General features: G+C 46.2%; 1 protein-coding gene and 1 pseudogene across 1 annotated transcript; one reads left to right on the top strand and one right to left on the bottom strand.

The window, feature by feature from the left end:
- Positions 1-367: 367 nt before the first annotated feature.
- On the bottom strand, positions 368-15,915 carry RNF223 (ring finger protein 223). Its single transcript, XM_074192515.1, has 2 exons — positions 15,601-15,915; positions 368-2,150 (listed from the first exon to the last, which is right to left on the bottom strand). The coding sequence occupies exon 2, from the start codon at positions 2,139-2,141 to the stop codon at positions 1,410-1,412; it is 732 nt and encodes a 243-aa protein (XP_074048616.1). The 5' UTR covers positions 2,142-2,150; positions 15,601-15,915; the 3' UTR covers positions 368-1,409.
- Positions 15,916-19,606: 3,691 nt separating this feature from the next.
- Positions 19,607-20,116, top strand: LOC141491580 (large ribosomal subunit protein uL5-like; annotated as a pseudogene).
- The last annotated feature ends 853 nt before the right edge of the window (positions 20,117-20,969 follow it).

Here is a 20,969-nt window from a genome sequence, read left to right as displayed (position 1 = left end):
TGTCTATGTCTCTCCTCTCTTTGCTTAATCACCTTAATAAGGTGTATTGGATTGGACAGATTTACTTCATCCCCTAGCACCCACTTCATTATCACCTCTATGCAGAGAACTTCCAGATCTGTTTCCAGTCTCAGTTCTCTCATCATTGCCCATGGCTTGCCAGACATTAGCCTAGCCCCCTGGGCCATCTGCCTGTATCTCCATCTTAGAGTTCTCCTCATAGTGTAGGGGTAGTGAAAGTCAGTTGACTTGGCCGTGGTCACACAGCCCAAGTGCATTAGAGGCCAGGCTTGGACCCAGGTCTCCCCGACATGAAAGCCAGTTCTGTCCATGGTGCCATCCTGCCCTCACTTAATAAAGATTTATTAGACCCGAACAAAGAATGGACCCTTGTAAAACACTGGGCTGCTTGGGCCTTGGACTCCTGTGAGACCCTATCCCTACCCCCATCTTCTCTGGAACTCTGTTCAACCTGGGATGGTTGAAATCCTCAGAAACTGAAGTCCATGTTTTATTTTCTTTTTTTTTCCATATGCACAGTTACAAAATTATTTATTTATTTATTTAGCAAACAAACAGCAGTTAACAAAGGGGGGGGCAAAAATTGCCCCTTGGTTCCTGTTAGCTTCCTAATCATGGGTTGGATATGGATCTATGGGGTGGGTGGACTGAGGAGTGGAAGCTTTTTCCCATCAGTTAATGCCCAAGATCTGCTCAGACCAGTGGAATAATGGGGGGGGGGTTAATATTAGGGAGGTCAGCAAAGGTCTGGCTCAATGACCCCACCTGAAGACTGACCAGGAAGTGGGGGGGGGACGGATCCTTGAGGGGGGGGATTATGTATTGGGCAGGGAGGGCAGGAGAGCAGGATGGGGTCTAGGGGAGGGACCAGCCCTGCCCAGCCTGGGGGAGCCCCTAAGGAGAGGATGGTGTAGAAAGCACCAATGCCTCAGGGGTGAAATGTTCACATAAAAATAAAAATAAAATACAAGCTATAGAAAATTATAGATCATTAGGGGTGGGTGGGGGACAAGGGAGGTCCATTCACTTTGCCCCCAACCTGACTTATCCCACCTTCCCCACTTAGTTCTTTTTCACATTTTAATGAAGGATCCATTAGAACTCTGGGTCAGGAACCAGTCCACTTGGGGGCCAGTTCCAGCTCTGTCCCTGGTGACCTTGGACAAGTCACTTCCTCTGTATAGGAGTTGGCCAGTAGGCTTCCTTCAACCCTGCCATTCTGTGAGGCTATGGATAACTTGAGTAAGTATTCTCTTCACTTCCCCCCCACTAGACCCCCAAACGAGTAGTCTGGAGGAGATCCTGGGAGTCTGAGAAGGCCCAGTAGGGGAGGTCCAGCCACAAGGTTATTGCACTCAAAAAACAGGGGGACTGGGGCCCCAGGTTGGCTAATTATCATTCAGGAAATTGGAGGGGGTAGGCCGGTGACCCACGGGACTGGTGAAGCAGCGCAGGTTGCCCGTCTTGAGGGCGCACTGAACGGGCCATAGGACGATGCAGAAGAGGATGACTAGTAGCACAGTGATGAGGATGACTCTTTTCCAATCGCTGCAGTAGGAACAGCGGGCCAGGAAGCCCCTGCGTCGTTGGGGCGGGCTGGGGGATGGCAGATGGACAATGTCTGGCTTACTCATGGCCACATCCAAACAGATGCAGGTTGGGGGTCCCGAGTTGCTAGAGGGCAAGGGAGGTCTGTAGCAGAGCTTGCTCCCATCCATCCAGACGGGCTCCTCCTTCCGCAGATGTGGGGCCAGGGAGGCCAGCAGCTCTTGGTTGGTACGCAGGGCGGGGGCACCGGTCAGCGGCACTGGCGTGGGCTGGCGGCAGAGGGGGCAGGGGATCGAGTCATCCGACTGTCCGGCGGGCTGGGCTGCCATCAGCCGAGCTAGGCACTCCAGGCAGAAGACATGGGTACAAGATAGCACCTTCGGTGTCTTAAAGATATTATCATAGCCTGTAAAGCAGATAGAACATTCCAGAGGGGAAGCTACTTTCTCTGATCCATCCTCAGGAGAACTTGGGGCTGGAGAGGACACGGGCATCATGGGTACCACCGCTGTGGGGCTGCTCACGTCTGGCAGGGGCGCCCCCGTGTGCCATACCTGCTGGGTTGATGACATGACTCTGATCTGGGGAAACAAAGAGAGACTGAGTCAGAAACTGGAGAGCCCCTCCCTTCTCTCACCCCATCTCTTCTCCTCAAAGCCCCTTTCTGCTCCCCAGACCCTCCAATCTAGGGAAGTCCTGATTTAGACCTAACTCAAGTCATTCCTGCCATGATCTGAAGCCATCCACTGCCCTCCATTTGGTTTAGACAAGATCCCACCCTCCTCGAAGGATGGCTGAACCATTGGAAGTCTCCAAATATTTACACACACACACACACACACACACACACACACACACAGGGATAATACATAGACATATCTGTAGCACAGATAGATAATTCACAGATTCATAGATAACATACATTCAGAATACATACACATTATCAATACACACAGATAATGCACATATCTATAATATACACACATATAGATTAAAATGCATACAAATAGTGCATACACATATCTATAATATACACACATATATAGATCTCACACACATAGAGGAGTTGGTTGCTAAAAATTTTTTTTTAGGTTTTTATTTTATTTTTGTAAGGCAGTGGGGTTAAGTGGCTTGCCCAAGGCCATGTAGCTAGGTAATTATTAAGTGTCTGAGGCCAGATTTGAACTCAGGTCCTCCTGACTCCAGGGCCACTGCTCTATCCACTGTGCCAGTTAGCTGCTCCTGTCTTTCATTCTTGAAGAAGACCATAACATCAGGGGAGGTGATGCCATGACAAAAAAGCAAACTGGATTTGTGTGTGTGTGTTGGGGGGGGTTGGTTGTGCTAGGTCACCAGCTTCACTTTCTCTTCTGGAGCCATGTAGGCCAGATATAGATTAGGATGAGTGGAGTTAGCCCTGGATGGGAGGCAAACAGGGTGAAGTGACTTGCCCAAAGTCATATAACTAGTAAGTGTCTGATGCTAGAGTTGAACTCAGGTCCCCCTGACTCCAGGGCTAGTTCTCTACCTAATGCATGTGTGTGAGTGTATACACACACATACCTATATATACATGTGATCCCCCTTCCGTATCCACATAGGAGAATATATCTGTTATCTTCTCTGATCCTCACAGCAACCATGTAACTGAAGCATTGCTATTATCCCATTTTACCAATGAAGATGTTGGGGCCCATCTGAGCTGTTAGAGTCATTTCCAAGATTTGAATCCATATCCCTTCAAGTCCAGAACATTATTAGCTGGGCCAGGCCACCTCTGAGGAATGGAATTCTGACTGGATTCAAACCTAAGTCCTTTCAATGCTAAGCTCAAGAAGAAGGACATTCTTTAAAGCTGAAATTCTCAGTCTATTCAGTCATGTCCAACTCTCCATGACCCTATCTGGGTTTTCTCAGCAAAGATACTGGAAGGATTTTCCATTTCCTCCTCCCAAGTCATTTTACAGATGAGGAAACCAAGGTAAGCAGAGTGAAGTGACTTGCCCCAGATCATACAGGTAGTAAATGTTGGATTTGAACTTGATTCCTGACTTTGGGTTCTCTATCTGCTGCATCACCTAGCTGCCCCATTCTCATTTTAGCCTTGTGGAGTTCACTCTCTTTCTAAACACTCTTATTTTGGATTTTCTTTCTCCTTAGGAAACCTGTGCTGTCATTCTTTAAAGGTTAAAGAGAGATAATGTGAGACAGAGAGGCAGAGAGGCAGAGAGGCAGAGAGAGAGAGAGAGAGAGAGAGAGAGAGAACAGCTACAGAACCCCTCCCTCCCAGGGACCTCCTGGGGTTTTAGCTTAATCACCTATGAAGGGCTGGCTGAATGGAGGCAATATTGACATTGGCAATATTGAGCCAGATTCCAAGTCTTCATCCAGGAATGGGAAAGAGAAGAAAAGGGGGGCCATCATGGTTAAGGGGAAAAGAAATTTTCATTAGACCTTTTAGGGGGAGAAGGGGAGGACGGTTATATAGACAGACAAGTCCTTGTTTCCTTTAGTTCATGGTGGAGGGTGGCAGGGTTGGGGATGGGGAGAAATGGTGATCTTGCATTCATCACCTCCTCATTTGCAGTCTGGGGCCCTGCCCAGGCTGCAGGGCTAACAATAACCTTGGTCCAGGGAAAGAGGATAATTTAGCTGGAAGGATGAGGTAGAGCTCCCTGCCTCCTGTGCCCAACCCAATCAATGGCCAAACTTGTCAATTCTAGTGCTTTGTCTCTCCTGTATGACCCCTTCTCTCCACTCAAAGGGTCACCCTTCTCATCACCCCTCACTCAAACTATTCTATTAACAGACATGAGTTCAATCTCACGGGCAAAGAAAGATACTAGATGCATACAGATGTCCTTGCTCCAATCCAACCCCCCCAGCTTCCAAATTAATAATTGAGAGACATCAATGGAGTTCCAGTCAATTTGAGTGACCCTGGCAAGTCATCAGCCCTATCTGAGACTGCTTCATTGTCTGTTTAAGGTTTTTGCAAGGCAATGGGGTGAAGGGACTTACCCAAGGCCACACAGCTAGGTCATTATTAAGTGTCTGAGGTCAAATTTGAACTCAGGTCCTCCTGACTCCAGGGCCCTGCGCCACCTAGCTGACCCTGTTTCATTGTCTATTAAAGGAGGGAGGTAGTGTGTCATAGTGGACAGAAAGCCAGCCCTGGACTCAGGAAAACATGGGTTCAAATCTTGTCCATGATACTAATATCGATTGAGCACAACCTCCCAGAGTTTTAGGCAATTTATACAGACAGGAAGTTGCTGACCTAGTTTCCTAGGTCAATGAAAGCAAAAGTCTAGTCCCTAAAGTTAATAGCACCTCCCTCCCAGAGGAAAGAGGATCAAATTCATTAACATAAAATTCATTATCATAAGCAAAGTGTTCTGTACACCTCCCAGGCCACAGTTCTCATCCCCTCCCACTCCAAGGCATTCCTCAGGCCAAGCAACCTGGGTGTGGTTTGGGGGGATGGGAAAGAGCAGCAGATTCCCCCTCCCTCCCCAAGCACTGGGGTTTCATCTTTATTAGCTAAGAGGGGTGGGCTGGTTGGGTGTGGGGAGGGAGGGAAAACTGGGTCAGAGACCAAAAGCCTGGACTTTATCATTTCCTTGCTCTAAAAATATCACTGGCTCCCTATGCCTATAGGCAAAAAATAAAAATTTCTTTGCCTAGTTGCTAGCTTACTGACAGAGGACCCAGGTTTCAATCTTACCTTGGACACCCATCATTTGCATGTGACTGTGGAAAATCACTGCCCTCCTCTCAGCCTCAGTTTCTTCATCTGTCAAATGGGTAGGATATCCCAATTATGCCCAGCTCACATGATGCTTGGGAGGCTCCTATTCTAAGCCCAGGTTAAAAATGGTAGTGAAAGAGGTCAATCCTTGTGATGATAGGATTTTGACTCTTCCATGAACTTTGACATACAGTCTCTTATCTCTCTCTGAGCATTCACATAAATCAGTGGGCGTCTCATCAAAAATCTCTTCCTTCCAGACTCAGATATCATCCACCACTCACACTCCCTTCTGTATTCTGTCCTGGCAGTCCCTGCTCTGCTCTAAGAGGGGAGATAAAGATTCTGACTCTGGAAAGAACCTCAAAGGCCACTGAATGCAAGCCCCTAGAGGTAATTGAGCATCAGGGATTAGAATTCAGGGCCCTTGACTTCAGGGAATTCTGCTTTTTCCACTGACCATTGTCTTTCTATTTTAAAGAGGAGAACACTGAGGGTGACCCTTCGGAAGTGAGTTGGCCTGACTCAAGGATATGGCACCCATTCCATTCTGTTGGTCTGACTCCAAGGTTGAGGTCTTTGAGATGTAGCTGGATGTCCCTTCTTGTGGAGGATGAAGCCAGGGAGAGAATATAAGCAAAGTGCTCTACAGACCTACAATGCTATCAAAATGATAACTATTATTAGTCATAAGGATTTTTTTTTTGGGGGGGTGCAGGTTGGACTGGAAAACTACTGAGATCTCTCCCAGCTTGGACATAATGGAATTCTATATAGGATTGGGGGCCAGAGCATCCTGGTTAAAATCCTTGTTATACTGTGATCTTGGACAAGTCTCTTCTCTCTGGTCCTCAGTTTCCCTATCTGTAAAATGAAATAAGATAAAGTTATTGTTCAGTCCAACTCTTCATGACCCCATTTGGGATTTTCTTGGCAGAGGTACTCAAGTGGTTTGCCATTTCCTTCTCCAGCTCATTTTATAGATGAGGAAACTGAGGTAAGCAGGGTTAAATGACTTGCCCAGGGTCACATAGCTAGAAAGTATCTGAGGTCAGATTTGAACTCAGGAAGATGAACCTTCCTGGAACCACCTAGATTTCAAGAAAGCAAGTGTGAAGTAACTTGCCCAGGGTCACACATCTAAGTAAGTATGGGAGACTGGATTCGAATTCAGATGTTCTTGACTCTATAATCAAGGCTGTTGGGAGTCAGGGTCTCTAAGATGTTTGGCACAGTCACAGCAAGAAGACTCAAGGCAGTCACAGTGCCTGATGGAACAACATTTCCTTCTTCCATATATATAGGGATTCCATGTATACCAATATTTATAGGTTTATTATTGATTGCAATATTTACTCACCCTAATAGTGGAATGACTATAAAGGAAGGATTTCAGAAAAATTCCTTGAATAAAATATTGTAAATTCTGTCCAAATCTAACAGGACTGCCTCTCCCTGAGGCATACAAAAGGCTTCAACATTATGAAATCTCTGGAAAACCCAACACTGGGAATTCCAAGGAGATGTCAGAATGTAGACAGGGAAAACAGATACAAGTTGGGTCAGATAGAATTCCAGGGAAATTAATAGTTTTGCCCCCCTTACCATACACAGGAATATATGAAAAAGATGGTGAGAGAATAGTTAGTACAGGTGACTGATATGTGAACTCCAGCAGTCTTAGTTTCATGGGAAAGAATAAAAAAGTCACAGAAACTGTGGTTTCTACCAACAAGGCCTGAAAGAAAAATTGGTTATTGTAAGAATTAACGGATGGGTGGACAGACAAAACGACCCTCGCTATAGATTGTTACAGAAGTGCATCGAAGAACATTACACAAAAAATATAAAAAACTTTCCGTTAAAAGAATTGCTTAATTAATAACTTTAAATGAATTAACAATTATACAATGTAGTAATAAATAAGGTAACAGACAGGTTGAGGTCATCATGGTCTGAGTAGGGATAAGAAATCAATTAACTATGTGATTATTAATTAAACTTGTAATCACATGATTAAAACTTGTACACTTTTGTAACCAAGGAAATAATCTTAGTTTGCTTGCTTGTTGCATACATGATTCTGAGACTATAAAAATAAATCCAAGTAGCTGACAGTCAGCCAACCTGTGCCTGCCTTTACCCCTTTGTTGACTCAACTCATTTTGTGGACTCTATCCCTCTATCCCTCCTGTCAGGTTCCAAGGACCCCTCGGAGGTTGGACCCCCACACAAGGTTCTTTCTAAAATAAGACAAAGGGGTCAGACTGAAAAACCTATAAGGATTTTTACCTCCACCTCCTGACCTCCCTGACTCTCTCCAAGTCTCAACTACAGTCTTCCTTCTAAAATTCCTCAATTATTTCCAATTTATATATTAGATAGTATATATACATATTATATATCTATGCACATATTTTATATTATTTTACATATACCCACATATTATATGTATTATAAATATACCCACATATTATATATGTAGGATCTCCATTTTATGTAGTTATATCATTTGATCACACCTGGTTACAAATTGTCCTCTCTTCCAGACTGTAAGCTCCCTGAGAGAAGAGTCTAGCTTTTGCCTTTCTTTGTATCCTCAACACTTGGCAGGGTTCTCAGCATACAGTAGGAGCTTAATAGAGGCTCCCAATGAGCCTCCTTTGACCATTTGTCAGGTCCCAGCCAGACTGGCCTTAATTAACTGTTGCTAGTAGCCAGGCTTGTTTCTGTCACAATACCTTTCTCCTCAGGTCAGAACCTGTTTGGACCTCACTCAGTGCCAGAGTTATTAGGGCCTACAAATATTTATTCCTCACTGGGGCGGGTTCCAGAAAGGGACAGTCACACCTGTGGCCATGCCCTGGCTACCAGTGACTATGGGAACCAGGAGTAGGGCAGGATTCATCCGTGCTGGATACTTGAGGAGTTGGATCATCAAAACCCAAGAGAATTGCAGGCCTGTGACTCCTAAGGGACACAAGACCTGGGAATGAGGGCATGTGATCTGTCACTTGACTAACAGGGCTCATTGTGTGGTGGCCAGTTCAAGTCCTGACTCAGCATCCAACATGCTGGGCCACCTTACACAAGTCCCTGCCCCTCTCTGAAAAGAGGGGGTTAGATCAGACAGTCTCCAAGGCCTCTTCATATTCTCTAAGTCTCTAAGGAACAGACAAAGGAAGACACCAAGACAGAGCTCTCTCCCTTGAATGAATGTACCAACACAAGAAGTCATCAATAGGATTCTCAACTGGAGCCTCTCCATCTCTTGCTTCCCCTGAGCTGTCTCTCCTTCCCTCCTCCTCTCTGACTATGGATCCTCCCGGCTTTCTTGAAATCCAACTAGTGCCAGGAAGGTTCATCTTCCTGAGTTCAAATCCAGTCTCAGAGTCTTTACCATGTGACCCTGGGCAAGTCATTTAACACTGTTTGCCTCAGTTTCCTCATCTGTAAAATGAGAGGAAGGAGGAAATGGCAAACCCCACTAGTATCTTTGTTAAGAAAACCCCAAAAGGAGTAATGAAGGGTCAGACAACAAAATCCCAGCTGTTACAGGACTCCTTCCCTATCTGCTCTTCATTCCAGTGACTTCCTTTTATTAAATACTTTCTATTTATCCGGTAGGGAGTTTATTTGCATTAGATGGGAAGCTCCCTGAGGGCAGGAACCCTCTTTTGTCTTTATATCCCCAGCACAGAATAAATAAAGCCTGTTGATCCAACTAGTGATTTTTATCACAAGTTGAGGGTAGTATATGTGTAGCTTTTGGAGGGCCTGGGTTGGGCAACTCAAACCTCCAAAATGAGGCTTGATGTCAAAGGGGAAATCTGATTTAAAGTATAAAAACAAATATTTCTTTTACAGCAGCAGGTGAATATGATAGCAAGAGTCTTCACTTGAGGTCTGACCTCGGGGAAGACCCAGCATTTATCTAATCCAACTGCTATAGACATGGAGATTGGATTGATCAAATGAACCAGGACAGTCTCCAGTTTGGCCATTCAGGATCTGAGTTGAAAATTCCCCTTTGTTACTTAGTGCCTCTGTGACCTTGGTGGAGTAATTTCAGTCCTCTGGGCCTCAGTTTTTTTTAACTGTAAAATAAGACTTGACAGCCTGTGATCTTATCTGATTTCTATTGACTAAACTGAAGGTGATGGGTAGACTGGACTCTAGAGAAGGGAACATTTGCTCTGGGGATGGGATGTGTTCCTCCTCCCCAACTCTGGGTTCCAGCCCCACCAGCCTATTGACTCTTCTTTGTCTATGGTATTCTCTCTCTTCCACCTTCCAGTCTCTGCCTGTACTGTGGCAGATGCTGGGAGTGCACTCCCCCTTGTCAAGCCTGCCCTTGCCCTGCTCCAAACCCCCACCCTTACAGTGGGGTGCATAGAAGGGCCAGAGTCAGCCTAGGGGGTGAAGGAAGGGCCATAGGGGAAGGCCCTTTCTGATGCTCCTAAATTATTTCCGATTCGTGTTAGAATAGGAAAAATGAATGGGGGCTCAAATTTGACCTTCATCTCTAACTGGGTCAATTTGGGGAAGTCATTTAATGTCCATTGGCCTCAGTTTCCTCAATGGTCAGGGGAGGGGACTGCACAAGAATTGCTTCAAAGCTCCTTAAGGGCAGGAGTGGGAACTTAAAAAAATATTCCTGGGATTACATTGGATTGAACTGAGGTGCCCCCTGTGAGGCAGGCAGGACCACAAACCTCAGAGCTTCCATAGAGCCAGAAGTCAGACTGGGGTTCAGCATTCTGGAGAAGCACTAGAGGATGCCATTGTACAGAGTGGTGAATCTAAACTCTGGAAGACCTGAGTTCAAATCCAGCATCACACACTGTCTAGTTACTTCATCTGCCTGCCTCAGTTTTCCCATCTGTAAAATGGGGATAGTAATAGTACCTCACTTGAAGTCTATTTGTAAAGGGATCTCCTATAATTTCAGTTGTAGCTGACTTTGTGACCCCATTTGGGATTTTCTTGGCATATTCTGGAGTGGTTTACCGTTTCCTTCTCCAGCTCATTTTACAGATGAGGAAACCGAGGCATAAAGAGTGAAGTGACTTGCCCAAAGTCACACAGTCAATTAGTATCTGAGTCTGGATTTGAACTCAGGTCTTCCTGATTATAGACTCAACATTCTAGCCACTGTACCACCTAGCTACCCTGTTCTATAAATGCTAGTAGCCATATTAAGTATTTGGGGTTTTTTACATGTCCACCTCTGAGAGGTGACTGTAAAGGTCCTATGGAAACCCATGACCTCATTTATAGAGGTGAGGCTTCTGCAGAGAGGAAGGAGAGGTCTGGCTGAGCCTCAGTTTCCTCATGTGCAAAAAGGGGCTGGTAATCCCTGTACCCTGTCCTTCACAGGGAGGTGTGGTTAAGTGTCATTTAGGTAATTTTGGAAGGTCTGTTGGGAATATTAAAAATAGCTGTGGGTCTGTCTCCTCCCTGACCAGAAATGTTAATCCATTTAAGGGAAAGCCTCAGGGCTGTCCTCTCAGCCTTCTAGTCCTCTGCCCCTTCCTTCCACCCCTAGGCTGACTCTGGCCCTTCTATGCACTGGGGTAAGGGTAGGGGGTTTGGGCAGGGCAAGGGCAGGCTTGACAAGGTCTAGGGTTTTCGAAAGGTGCATTTCCTGTCTCCTGGCAAAGGAACTGGCCTAACCCGATGTTCCTGTCTGACAGAGTGGGGAGATCTCAAAGCCAACTTTTGTATTAACAGACTGACTCTCCTGGGGCAGGAAATCATCTCTTCCACCTGGAGGATTTGGGGAGGCCTCCCTCCTACCCCTCAGACCCAGTATCCCTGATCCCTTCCTCCCCTGCCAGGTGCTACATTCTCTTGGGACTCCAGAGGCAGGAGCCTCCCAGCCTCAACTCTCCATCTCTCCTGCCCAGGTGTGCACTCGCACAAACTTGAAGGTTTGCCAAGGGCTTTCCCTCAATAGCCTGTAAAGGAATGACTCTAGGTAAATTATTCCCATTTTACAAATAAGGAAACCAAGGCACAGGCACAGTGAGGTGAATAATAATAATACTAGCTAGCATTTATAGGCTACTTTAAAGTTTGAAAAGGGCTTTCTCACAATAACTTGTAAAGAAATGACTATAGGTGGAATTATTTCCATTTTACAAATAAGAAAACTGAGGCAGAGAAGTAAATAATAATGATGATGATAATAATGATAGTATTTATGGGGCATTTTAAAGTTTGCAAAGTTCCTCATATATGTTAGCTCATTTGCTACCCCCAACCTGGGAAGGAAGATGTTCTCATTACCCCTCTCAGTCCTTAGACTAGGTAAGATTTCTTGGAAGTTTGTAGGCCCCAAATCATTCAGCCTCCGAGAGAAGGGAAATAGCAATTGTCTCTGCTAAAGCCAAAAACCCTGAGGATCTTTCCCTCCTAGATTGATTTTTTTTCTTTTGACTATGCAAAAAGAGAGCATTCTTGGGCTCATTTCCTTCTAACCAGCCTTAATGACTGAGAAACCCTGAGGGTCTTCCTTCCCTTCTGGACTAGGTAAAGTAGTCATTCTTGGTCTCTTTGCTTCCTTTCTTGCTTACCTGGCCTAAATCACTGAATGGGTGTTGCCTCAGTCAAACAGTGACCTGGGGAAAGACCCTAGCTGAAAAAGGGCAAGGTCTCCCACTGCATGGGAGACCATCTCCTGTAGTCCTGATCCAAATCTGGATGACACCAGAGGTGAAAGTAAGGTTGGAGACATGGCACAGCCCTACCTCATTTAAACCTAATACACCTGCTTGTCATGGCATCACCTCCAAGATGTCATGGTCCTCTTTCAGAATGGACAAAAAAAAAAACAAATGAGGAAACTGAAGTAGACAGAAATTAAGAGTATCCAGGATACACCAGTTACTAAGTATTTGAGGCAGGATTTGAACTCAGGTTTGCCATGACCCCAAACCTGGCCCTCTGTTCCATGCCATTTACCTGCCAGAATCACACAGCTTTGCCACTTCTAAGACAGGCCAACTCTTCTAGAATGAGAGATTGTCAGCTATAGTAGGAAAGGAGGCAGAATTTGGAGTCAGTGAAAGCCCTTCTGTCACAAGTAGCCCGAGTGACCCCTGGTGACCCACAACCTCTCTCAGTTGTTTTGGATTGGATGGTTGAATTCGATCATTTCTGGAGTTTTTTGGGTACCATAGTGCATAGAATACTGGACCAGGGGCCAGGAAGATCTGAGTTCAAATGTGACCTCAGATATTTACTGTGTGATCCTATTTGCCTCAGTTTCCTCATCTGGAAAATGAATAGGGAGTATCTCTGTCAGGAAAACCCCAAATGGGGTTACAGACTTGGACACAACTGAAACAATTCAACAATAACCAAAACAACTGATGGGATTTGAACCCATGACCTGGGAGCTGTTCTCTTGTCACTGGAAGGTCACTTGGATGGCCTTCAGCCCATAAAGTCACCTGCAGGGTAACAGGTGGAGATGGCGTCCCTGGAGAGCTTCCTTTCCCTCCTCTGGCTCAGGACAAGGTCCTGTCCTGTAGGGGATACTTTTCCTGTCTTTACTCCTTTCCCTAGTCTAGTCTCCTGGAGTCTCACTAACCTCTGACCTTCTATCAGATTGGGGCCATGATGGATGGAAGACTTTATTCCTGGTCAAGATTGTGGTCAAGACCCTGATATGCCAAAATGGGGCGGGGGGATTGTGGGAAGAGAGCACAGCTCAGGTGGTCTGCCTCGATGGTACCCGTGGGATTGGCAGAACTTGAGAAGGTAGCAGGACATCCCCGTCTCCGTTCTACTCATCTCCAGTGTTCTTGACTTGGTTCTCCCTCTTCCCTTCCCAAACTTTCTCTTATGAGAACAATCCACCTTGGACTCCTGCTGGTCTGACAATAGTCTTTGGGCAATATAGGGACATGCCTATGTGGAAGAATGATGTATTTAGGTTACTTTTAATGGGGAAGGAGAGGTAAGCAGAATTCCTTATTGGCCCTTCTGGAATCATCTGCCTTCCTCTAGATCCTCTCTGATTCTCCTCTTCCCCAGGGCCAACACCACCTCCGTTTCTTTGCCTACCATCCCAAAGCAGAGGATGGTACCTGTGTAATCAAACTCTTTCTGGTTTCCTCAATTGCTCAGCCCTGGGGATGGGGGTGGGTCCCTGGTGGCTCTCCCTAAGTCAAGAGAGGCTAGGGCTCCTCCAGGTCCTTCCCAGCTTCATGGGCAGCCACCGTGTGGCCATTAGTAAGCCAGACCAGGCCTAATTATTCTGGTTAAACAAGTTTCCCCAGAAGCACACTGGTTTGAGGGGTGGGTGGGTGGGTTGGCATGGCTGGGGCCCCTCAGGGAGGATTCTCCCAGCCCCAGTCACCTCCCCCTGCCCTGCTCCCTCTCCTCCCCAGTTCTGTCCAACAAACCTGGTGAACTACAGGAGAGTAGCAGCTAGATAAGTCAGGATTCCAGCTGGCTGAGACAGTTGTCACCCTGTCATAGTGTCACCTGCCTGCTGCTAGCAGAGGTGACTCCTCCACACGTGGACTGGCCACACACAGCAGCACCTGGGGATGGGGTAGGGAGGAAACCAGGTCCCCAGGCTCAGATATTCCAGGCTGGGCTCTAGCCCCATCCCTGGATATACCCACAAATGCTGGGCTTCCCAGAATGTAGGCCAGAAGAAATATCCCAGAAGGGCTACTAAGTTTGCCAGATCATACAGGGAAAAATTGTTCCCAAGGCTTCCCAACAAGCAGCCAAACAAGGGGAGAGTCAGTCAGCGTGATGGGGTTCAGGAAGAACTGAGTTCCAATTCTGCTTCAGAAGCTGGCTGTGTGATCCTAGCATAGTCAACTACCTCCTCTTTTTCTTCATCTGTCAAACAAGACGTTTATATGGATGGTCCCGTGATCTCATGAATTCAATCAGAAAATGAGCACATTGACTATACAGCCAGAAGACCCTAGGTGACCTTGGACAAATCACTTTATTTTTCTGAAACTCAGTTTCCTCATCTGTAAAATGGGAATAATGATAACAATAACCTCCTTATTGAGCCTACTTCCCAGGTCTCAAAAGAGATAATACTACTAAATAACTTCACAAACTAGAAATTGCTGTGTAAATTCCAGTTATTATTATAATTAAATATGAAAAATGCTCATTTTTCTAGTTCAGAAATCTACTTTCTTCAATATCACAGACCCCTGGGACAATCTGGTAAAACTTAGGGGCCCTTCTCAGGATGATGCTCTTAAATAAATAAAATAAAATACACTGGATGACAAAGGAAGCCAAACTCTAACCCCCCCCCCCCAAATGATTATTTCCTTCCAAGTTCCAGAACTACTAATATCTACTCACAGAAGCCTGGAAACACCCCAGTTCCAGTATCATAAATATTTTTCTCTAATCTAAACAATTTTCCCCCCTCCCCCCAACCAACTCATGTTATTGCTATCTGTGGTCAGATGGGGCAATGACTTGCCCAGGGTCACACAACTGAAAAGTATCTGAGACAGGCTTCCAACCCGGGTTCTAGATGCATCATTCCTGCCATGAGGTCATGCTCCATGTCTTCAAATATTTCTAGGCAATTAAAAACTTCCCTTAGAAGCCCCATCCTTGAATTTGTAGCTCACATCCTTTTTCTCACTGGCTCCCAAGAGAAGGGTAGTTGGTTCCCACCTGGGAATCCCTTCTGTTCCCTTCCAAGCCTGGTCTAGTCTAGAATGCCCAGCATTCCTAGGGGCCCAGAGTATTTGACACCCAACAAAACTGGCCCCGGGGACGATGAGGGGGGGGGGGGGAGATGAGTCTCCCCTGCACGTGATTTGACGTCACCAGGTGACTTGAGGCTGGTCGAGTCAGCCTGGCTACCTATTGATTTCAGATTAGTTAGAGATGCCCTGGAGGCCTGGCAGCCTCAACTGAGGCCCAGCCAGGCCTAGGGATAGACAGTACAGGGTTGGGAGGAGGGACATACCTAGACTTTCCCACCCTATCTGGCTGATGGCTTGTTAATAAGGGAGTTTCATTAACTATCCTCCTGACTCGAGGTCACTTACTCACTCACTCACCCACTCACCCAAGTCCAGTCAGCCCTTGACCCTGCTGGGGGTGGAAGAGGTAGGACATCCCTGGGTCCTCTGTCTGCCAGCTCCCCTCACTCACTCCCGACATTCCCCCCAATCCTTCTCTGGCCAGGGGCCAAGGGGCAGCCCCTAGAGGTGGGCCAGCCCCAAACCTGGAGGCTGAGCTAGGGGAATGGCTCTAGTGGGAAGACTTACTTGGGGTTCCGGATCAATGGCAGGTGGTCATACTCTGCTAGGTAGTGCCAACTGACGCCCTGCCTGGCCCTCAGGGCCAAGGGGTGGGGTGGCGACTTGGGCTCAGCTCCTGAGTCTTCCTGTCAAAGCTCCTTCAGAACTTGCCAGATCTGTGACTGGTCCCCTCTTCCTCCTGCTCTGGGTGGCCCAGGTAGCCCAGGTGGTCTAGGGACCTTCAATTGGCAGGAAAAACTGGCAGAGTCAAAGTTTACAGCAACCAGTGGTGTTCCCCAGGGCAGCTGCGTATCATCGTGGGCCCAATGACCAAGTGGGAAGGTGTGCTCTCTCCTGCTTAGTACTCATTCCTCCTTAGGTGCTATTTATGGTCTCTGGGTAAGTGGCCCCACCTACCTGTTCAGCCAGGAGGGGAGACTCTGATTGGCTGCCAGGCCAGCAGGTGTGTGGACAGCACCTCTGCCAGCTAGGAGGAACCACTTTAGAAGCCAGGTGTGTGGATGGAGGGGGATTCTCCTGGCCTGGTGCTGACCACTAGCTGAGTCCTATCCTGAGGGTCTCAGGTCACCTCACTCCCTCTGGAAAGAGGAAATCTCTCTTCCTGGGGTTCTCCAGCCTCCTCAATGAAAGGTTTCCCAGGGGAGGGAGAAAAAGGACATCCAGCCCTCCCAGGTACATACTCCAGGGAGGAATGTCTCCCCAGGATGTACTCACTTCAGGGAAGGGGTCTTCCCTAGACCACCTTGGGTCTTCCCAATCCGGGAAGCTTTACAGTTGCTGAGAGCATTACCTTAGGAGGACAGCAAAGCCTGGAAGTGGGGACCCTCAATTTCATTAGGGGTCCCTATTCCCTGATACTCTTCTACCAGAGACTCCCCCCCCCACACACACACTTCTTGGAAAGCCTGGAGAGGCCACTTCTTTCCTTTGTTAACTTGTAGGGAGGGATCAGGAGTATCTCTGTCCAGTTGGCATGAATGAAGGCTAGGTGGTGGGGCTGAAGATCCAAGGTGGGGTTAGGGGTTGTTTGCTTGTTTGCTGAGTCAGTCTCATTACCTGGTAGTGGGAGAAAAGAAGATAGTTTTTTTCCTTTTGGAAAAGAAGTCTGTACTCTCTAAGGGTGGAGAATTTCATTTCTCTCTCTCTCTCTCTCTCTCTCTCTCTCTCTCTCTCTCTCTCTCTCTCCTCTTTTCCCAGAGGCCTGGGAGGAGGTGACCTTATCTGGGATGATATGAGGCTATACAGGGTGACCTCTGTCTTTTGGAATGAATTCTCTCTCTCCCAGGCCCTTGGGGTGATATATTTCCCTTTAGGACTTGGTTGGTGAGAATGGGAAGGGGGTGGGGAGAAAAACCTAGGGTTGATCTGTCTCCCTGCCCCATAGTAACCTTTTCCAGCTGTCCCTGAAGGCCTAGGGAAAACCCTCTGGGGGGAAAGAGAGTGACTCTCTCCCTAGGGATGATCGTTAAGGGCTTGGGGATCACTTATCAGAGATCCTCTCTGTCTGGGAAAGACTCGAAAGATCTTTTTTCTTGGCATGTTTGGTGTTCTATTTGATATCTTCCTGAGAGTTTGGGACTGACATCTTTGCCTAGGGGATCCTGGGGGTGTCTGTGGGGGTGGGGTGGAGCCCAAACTCTCTTGGAGAGTCCCGGTGTGAGTATGGCTTCTTTCTTGGAGGTTGGGGTGATTTCTTTTCTTAGGAAGAATCACTGCCTGAAGGCATAGGGTTTGTTTGGGTGCACGTGTGTGTGTGTGTGTGTGTGTGTGTGTGTGTGTGTGTGTGTGTCTGTCTGTCTGTCTGTCTGTCTGTCTTGTATCTCCTTGTGGGTGATGTTTCTCTTTGTGGGTGACTAACCTCTTTCTCAACCTAGAGAAGTACAGGATTTTTTCTTTAGTCCCTGAAAAAAAAGGCCTTTCCTGACTTCTTTGAGGGATAGTGTTCTGGCTTCCTGGATTCTTTCCCTGAGGCCCTGGGAGTAACCTTTTTCCAGAAGTCCCAAGACTGGCTTCTTTCCCTGGGGGGAGACTGGTGCTGATTTACATCCTTAAGTATAACTTCTCTCCTGAAGGCCTTTCTTTTAATTTCTCTCTTTCTTCAGGAGTGACCTTTCTTCTTAAGGACTTTTTAGAACTGGGAAGTCATAGTCTTTCCCCAATTATTTATTAAACCTTAGCGATACCAAAAAAGAGACACTTTAGAACCTCAAAATCCAATGGGGGAGACAACCAATAAACCAAGATGTAAAACTGAAGTTGTTTGGGATTGTTTATTCTTCCTTCCAGAAGAGGACTCCTGATATCAGGAGGGTGATGACTTGGGTGTGAATTGGATTTAGGTGAAATAGAGTTGTGCCTGGGGTGGAGAAGAAGGGGGTGGTGGTAGTGGTGGTAGGGAGGAGATCTGACTAGGGTTTATCAGCTGTCCCTAAGTATTTGAAGGGCTATTGCATGAAAGGATTATTCTCCTTGGCCTTAGAAAGCAAAAGCAGGATTAAAAACTAGTTTGATAGAAGTAAACCCTATCCAGAAGGGGGAGGGGGCTACCCAGGGAGAGAGCTCTCTAGAAAGAGAATGGACTGCCCAGTGAGATAGCTGACTAGATGGGAAACAGACCATTTTAAAGGTAGCGGGGTCTTATTTGTAGGGGATGGTTTTTAAAAAATTTTTTTATTTTATTTAAGGTAATGGGATTAAGTCACTTGCCCAAGGACACACAGCTAGGCAATTATGTCTGAGTGTCTGAACTCAGGTCCTCCTGCCTCCAGGACCGGTGCTCTATCCACTGCTCTACCTAGCTGCCCCCCAGTTATTGGAGATATTAATGGAAACTGTGAGGGTTGGATAAGGTACGTTCTAATTATCCACCACCATGATTATAGAGGAATGGGTGGAAGGAAGACATTCCCACCTCACCAGAATTCACAGATCCTTGATGACCTCCTCTCCTTAAGCCCTCATCAATGTTCAGAAACATTTGCAAAGTCATGATCAAGTCCAGACTCTCTTTTTCATGTACTATTCATATAATCTTAGGCAACTTCATAGATTCCAACTTTCCTCAACTATCAGATAAGAAGGCTAGACTGAATGATTAATCAATTAACAAGTATTTTAAATTACTTCCATGAAGTATGCCCAAAGGGCAACAAAAGTGTGTATACACTTTGATCCAGCAATACCACTGCTGGGTCTATCCCCTGAAGAGATGATGAAAAAGGGTAAAAACATCGCTTGTACAAAAATATTCATAGCAGCCCTGTTTGTGGTGGCAAAGAATTGGAAATTAAGTGAATGTCCTTCATTTGGGAAATGGCTTAGCAAACTGTGGTATAAGTATATCATGGAACACTATTGTTCTATTAGAAACCAGGAGGGACAGGAATTCAGGGAAGCCTGGAGGGATTTGTATGAACTGATGCTGAGTGAGATGAGTAGAACCAGAAAAACACTGTACACCCTAACAGCAACAAGGGGGTGATGATCAACCTTGATGGATTTGCTCATTCCATCAGTGCAACAATCAGGGACAATTTGGGGCTGTCTGCGATGGAGAATACCATCTGTATCCAGAGAAAGAACTGTGGAGTCTGAACAAAGACCACAGACTATTCCCTTAAATTTAGAAAAAAAAAATCTGATATCTTATTGTCAGATCTTGTTATCTCTTATACTTTGTTTCTTCCTTAAGGATATGATTTCTCTCATCACACTCAATTTGGATCAATGTATCCCATAGAAACAATGGAAAGACTGGCAAACTGCCTTCTGTGTGAGTGGGGGGGGGGAGTAAGATTAGGGGGGAAAATTGTAAAACTCAAAATAAATAAAATCTTAAAAAAAATAAAAATAAATTACTTCCATGTTCCTAAGAATGTCCTAGGTCAGAAATGGTCAGCCAAAGTGGCTCCACTGTAAGGTCTGTGAGTGAGGAACTTCAGCATTTCTAGTCTGGATGAAAGTGAAGAGATATATCTTTTAAAAAAATCACAACAGCTTCCGGTTATCCACCATGGTGCAAGATCAAAGTGAAAAGGAAAACCCCATGCTGGAATTGAGAATCCGAAAGCTCTGCCTCAACATCTGTGTTGGGGAGAGTGGGGACAGGCTGACAAGAGCAGCCAAAGTGTTGGAGCAGCTTATAGGCCAAACCCCAGTGTTCTCCAAAGCTTGCTATGCTGTCAGGTCTTGTGGAATCAGGAGAAACCAGAAGATTGCAGTTCACTGCACAGTCCGTGGGGCCAAAGCTGAAGAGATTCTGGAGAAGGGACTGAAGGTGTGAGAATATGAATTAAGGAAAAATAACTCTTGGGCTTTGGGATCCAAGAGCACGTCGATCTGGGGATTAAATACGACCCAAGCATCGGTATCTACAGCCTGGACTTCTATGTGGTGTTGGGCAGACTCGGGTTCAGCATTGCAGACAAGAGGCTGCATTGGGGCCAAACACAGAATTAGCAAAGAGGAAGCCATGGGCTGGTTCCAACAGAACTATGATGGCATCATCCTTCCTGGCAAATAAAGTCCTGTTTTCTATTAAAAGGTCAATAAAATGATTAAAAAAATCACAACAACGGAAAAAAATAGATTCAAAATAAATACAAAATTGTTGCTTCCGATGGCTGTCTCCCTTCTCATAATCCTGTCCTCTTGTGGTGCTGTCCTCTCTAGCTTTCTCTTTAATATTCTGACCTCAATGAGCCTTCCCCTCCCCACATCTCTGATCTCCATGGTCCTGTTTCCTTGAGGTTCTAACTTTTCCAGGAGGGAGGGTCCTGGCAGTTGGGGGCCATGAGGAAAGGCTTCAGGGACTCTATGAGGTAGAAGTAAGGAAAGAGGGTGTTCCAGGCCTGCAGGATGGTCAGTGCAAAAATGGGGAGGTGGGAAATGGAAGATCATGGGTGAGGGAGAGAGAGCCTGCCAACTGGATTCTAGAAGGTGGGAAAGGAGAGAACTATGTAATACCTGGCTTTAAAGGCAGGTTGGAGCCAACTCATAGAGGACTTTAATAAACAAACTGAGGAGTTTATATTTGATCCCAGAGAGCATAAGGAGCTTTCGGAGTAAGAAGGGAAAGCTGGGGGGCTTCAGGTGATGAGGGCTGAAATGGCAAGACTTGGCAATGGATGGGCTATATGGAAAGCAAGACAACTGGAAGGATGGTAGTGCCTTGGACTGAAATAAGCAAGTTTGGAAGTGGAGAGGGCCTGGGGAAAAGAGAATGAATTCAACTTTAGATTTGCAGGAGTTTGAGATGCCTAAGGGACCAGCAGCTTGAAATGTCCAATAGACAGTTAGTGATTTGGAGAAGAGTACCCTAGAGAGACGCTAGCTGGGCAGATCAATCTGGAGTAAGCTACATAGAGATGGTAATT

This window comes from Macrotis lagotis, chromosome 1 (genome assembly GCF_037893015.1).
Source record: "Macrotis lagotis isolate mMagLag1 chromosome 1, bilby.v1.9.chrom.fasta, whole genome shotgun sequence".
In the NCBI taxonomy this organism is placed as follows: domain Eukaryota; kingdom Metazoa; phylum Chordata; class Mammalia; order Peramelemorphia; family Peramelidae; genus Macrotis; species Macrotis lagotis.
This window is presented reverse-complemented; position numbering and strand designations above follow the sequence as displayed.

Bases quoted from the DNA above. Each gene is read 5' to 3' on its own strand.
- RNF223 (XM_074192515.1), bottom strand. From the start codon at position 2,141: ATGTCATCAACCCAGCAGGTATGGCACACGGGGGCGCCCCTGCCAGAC.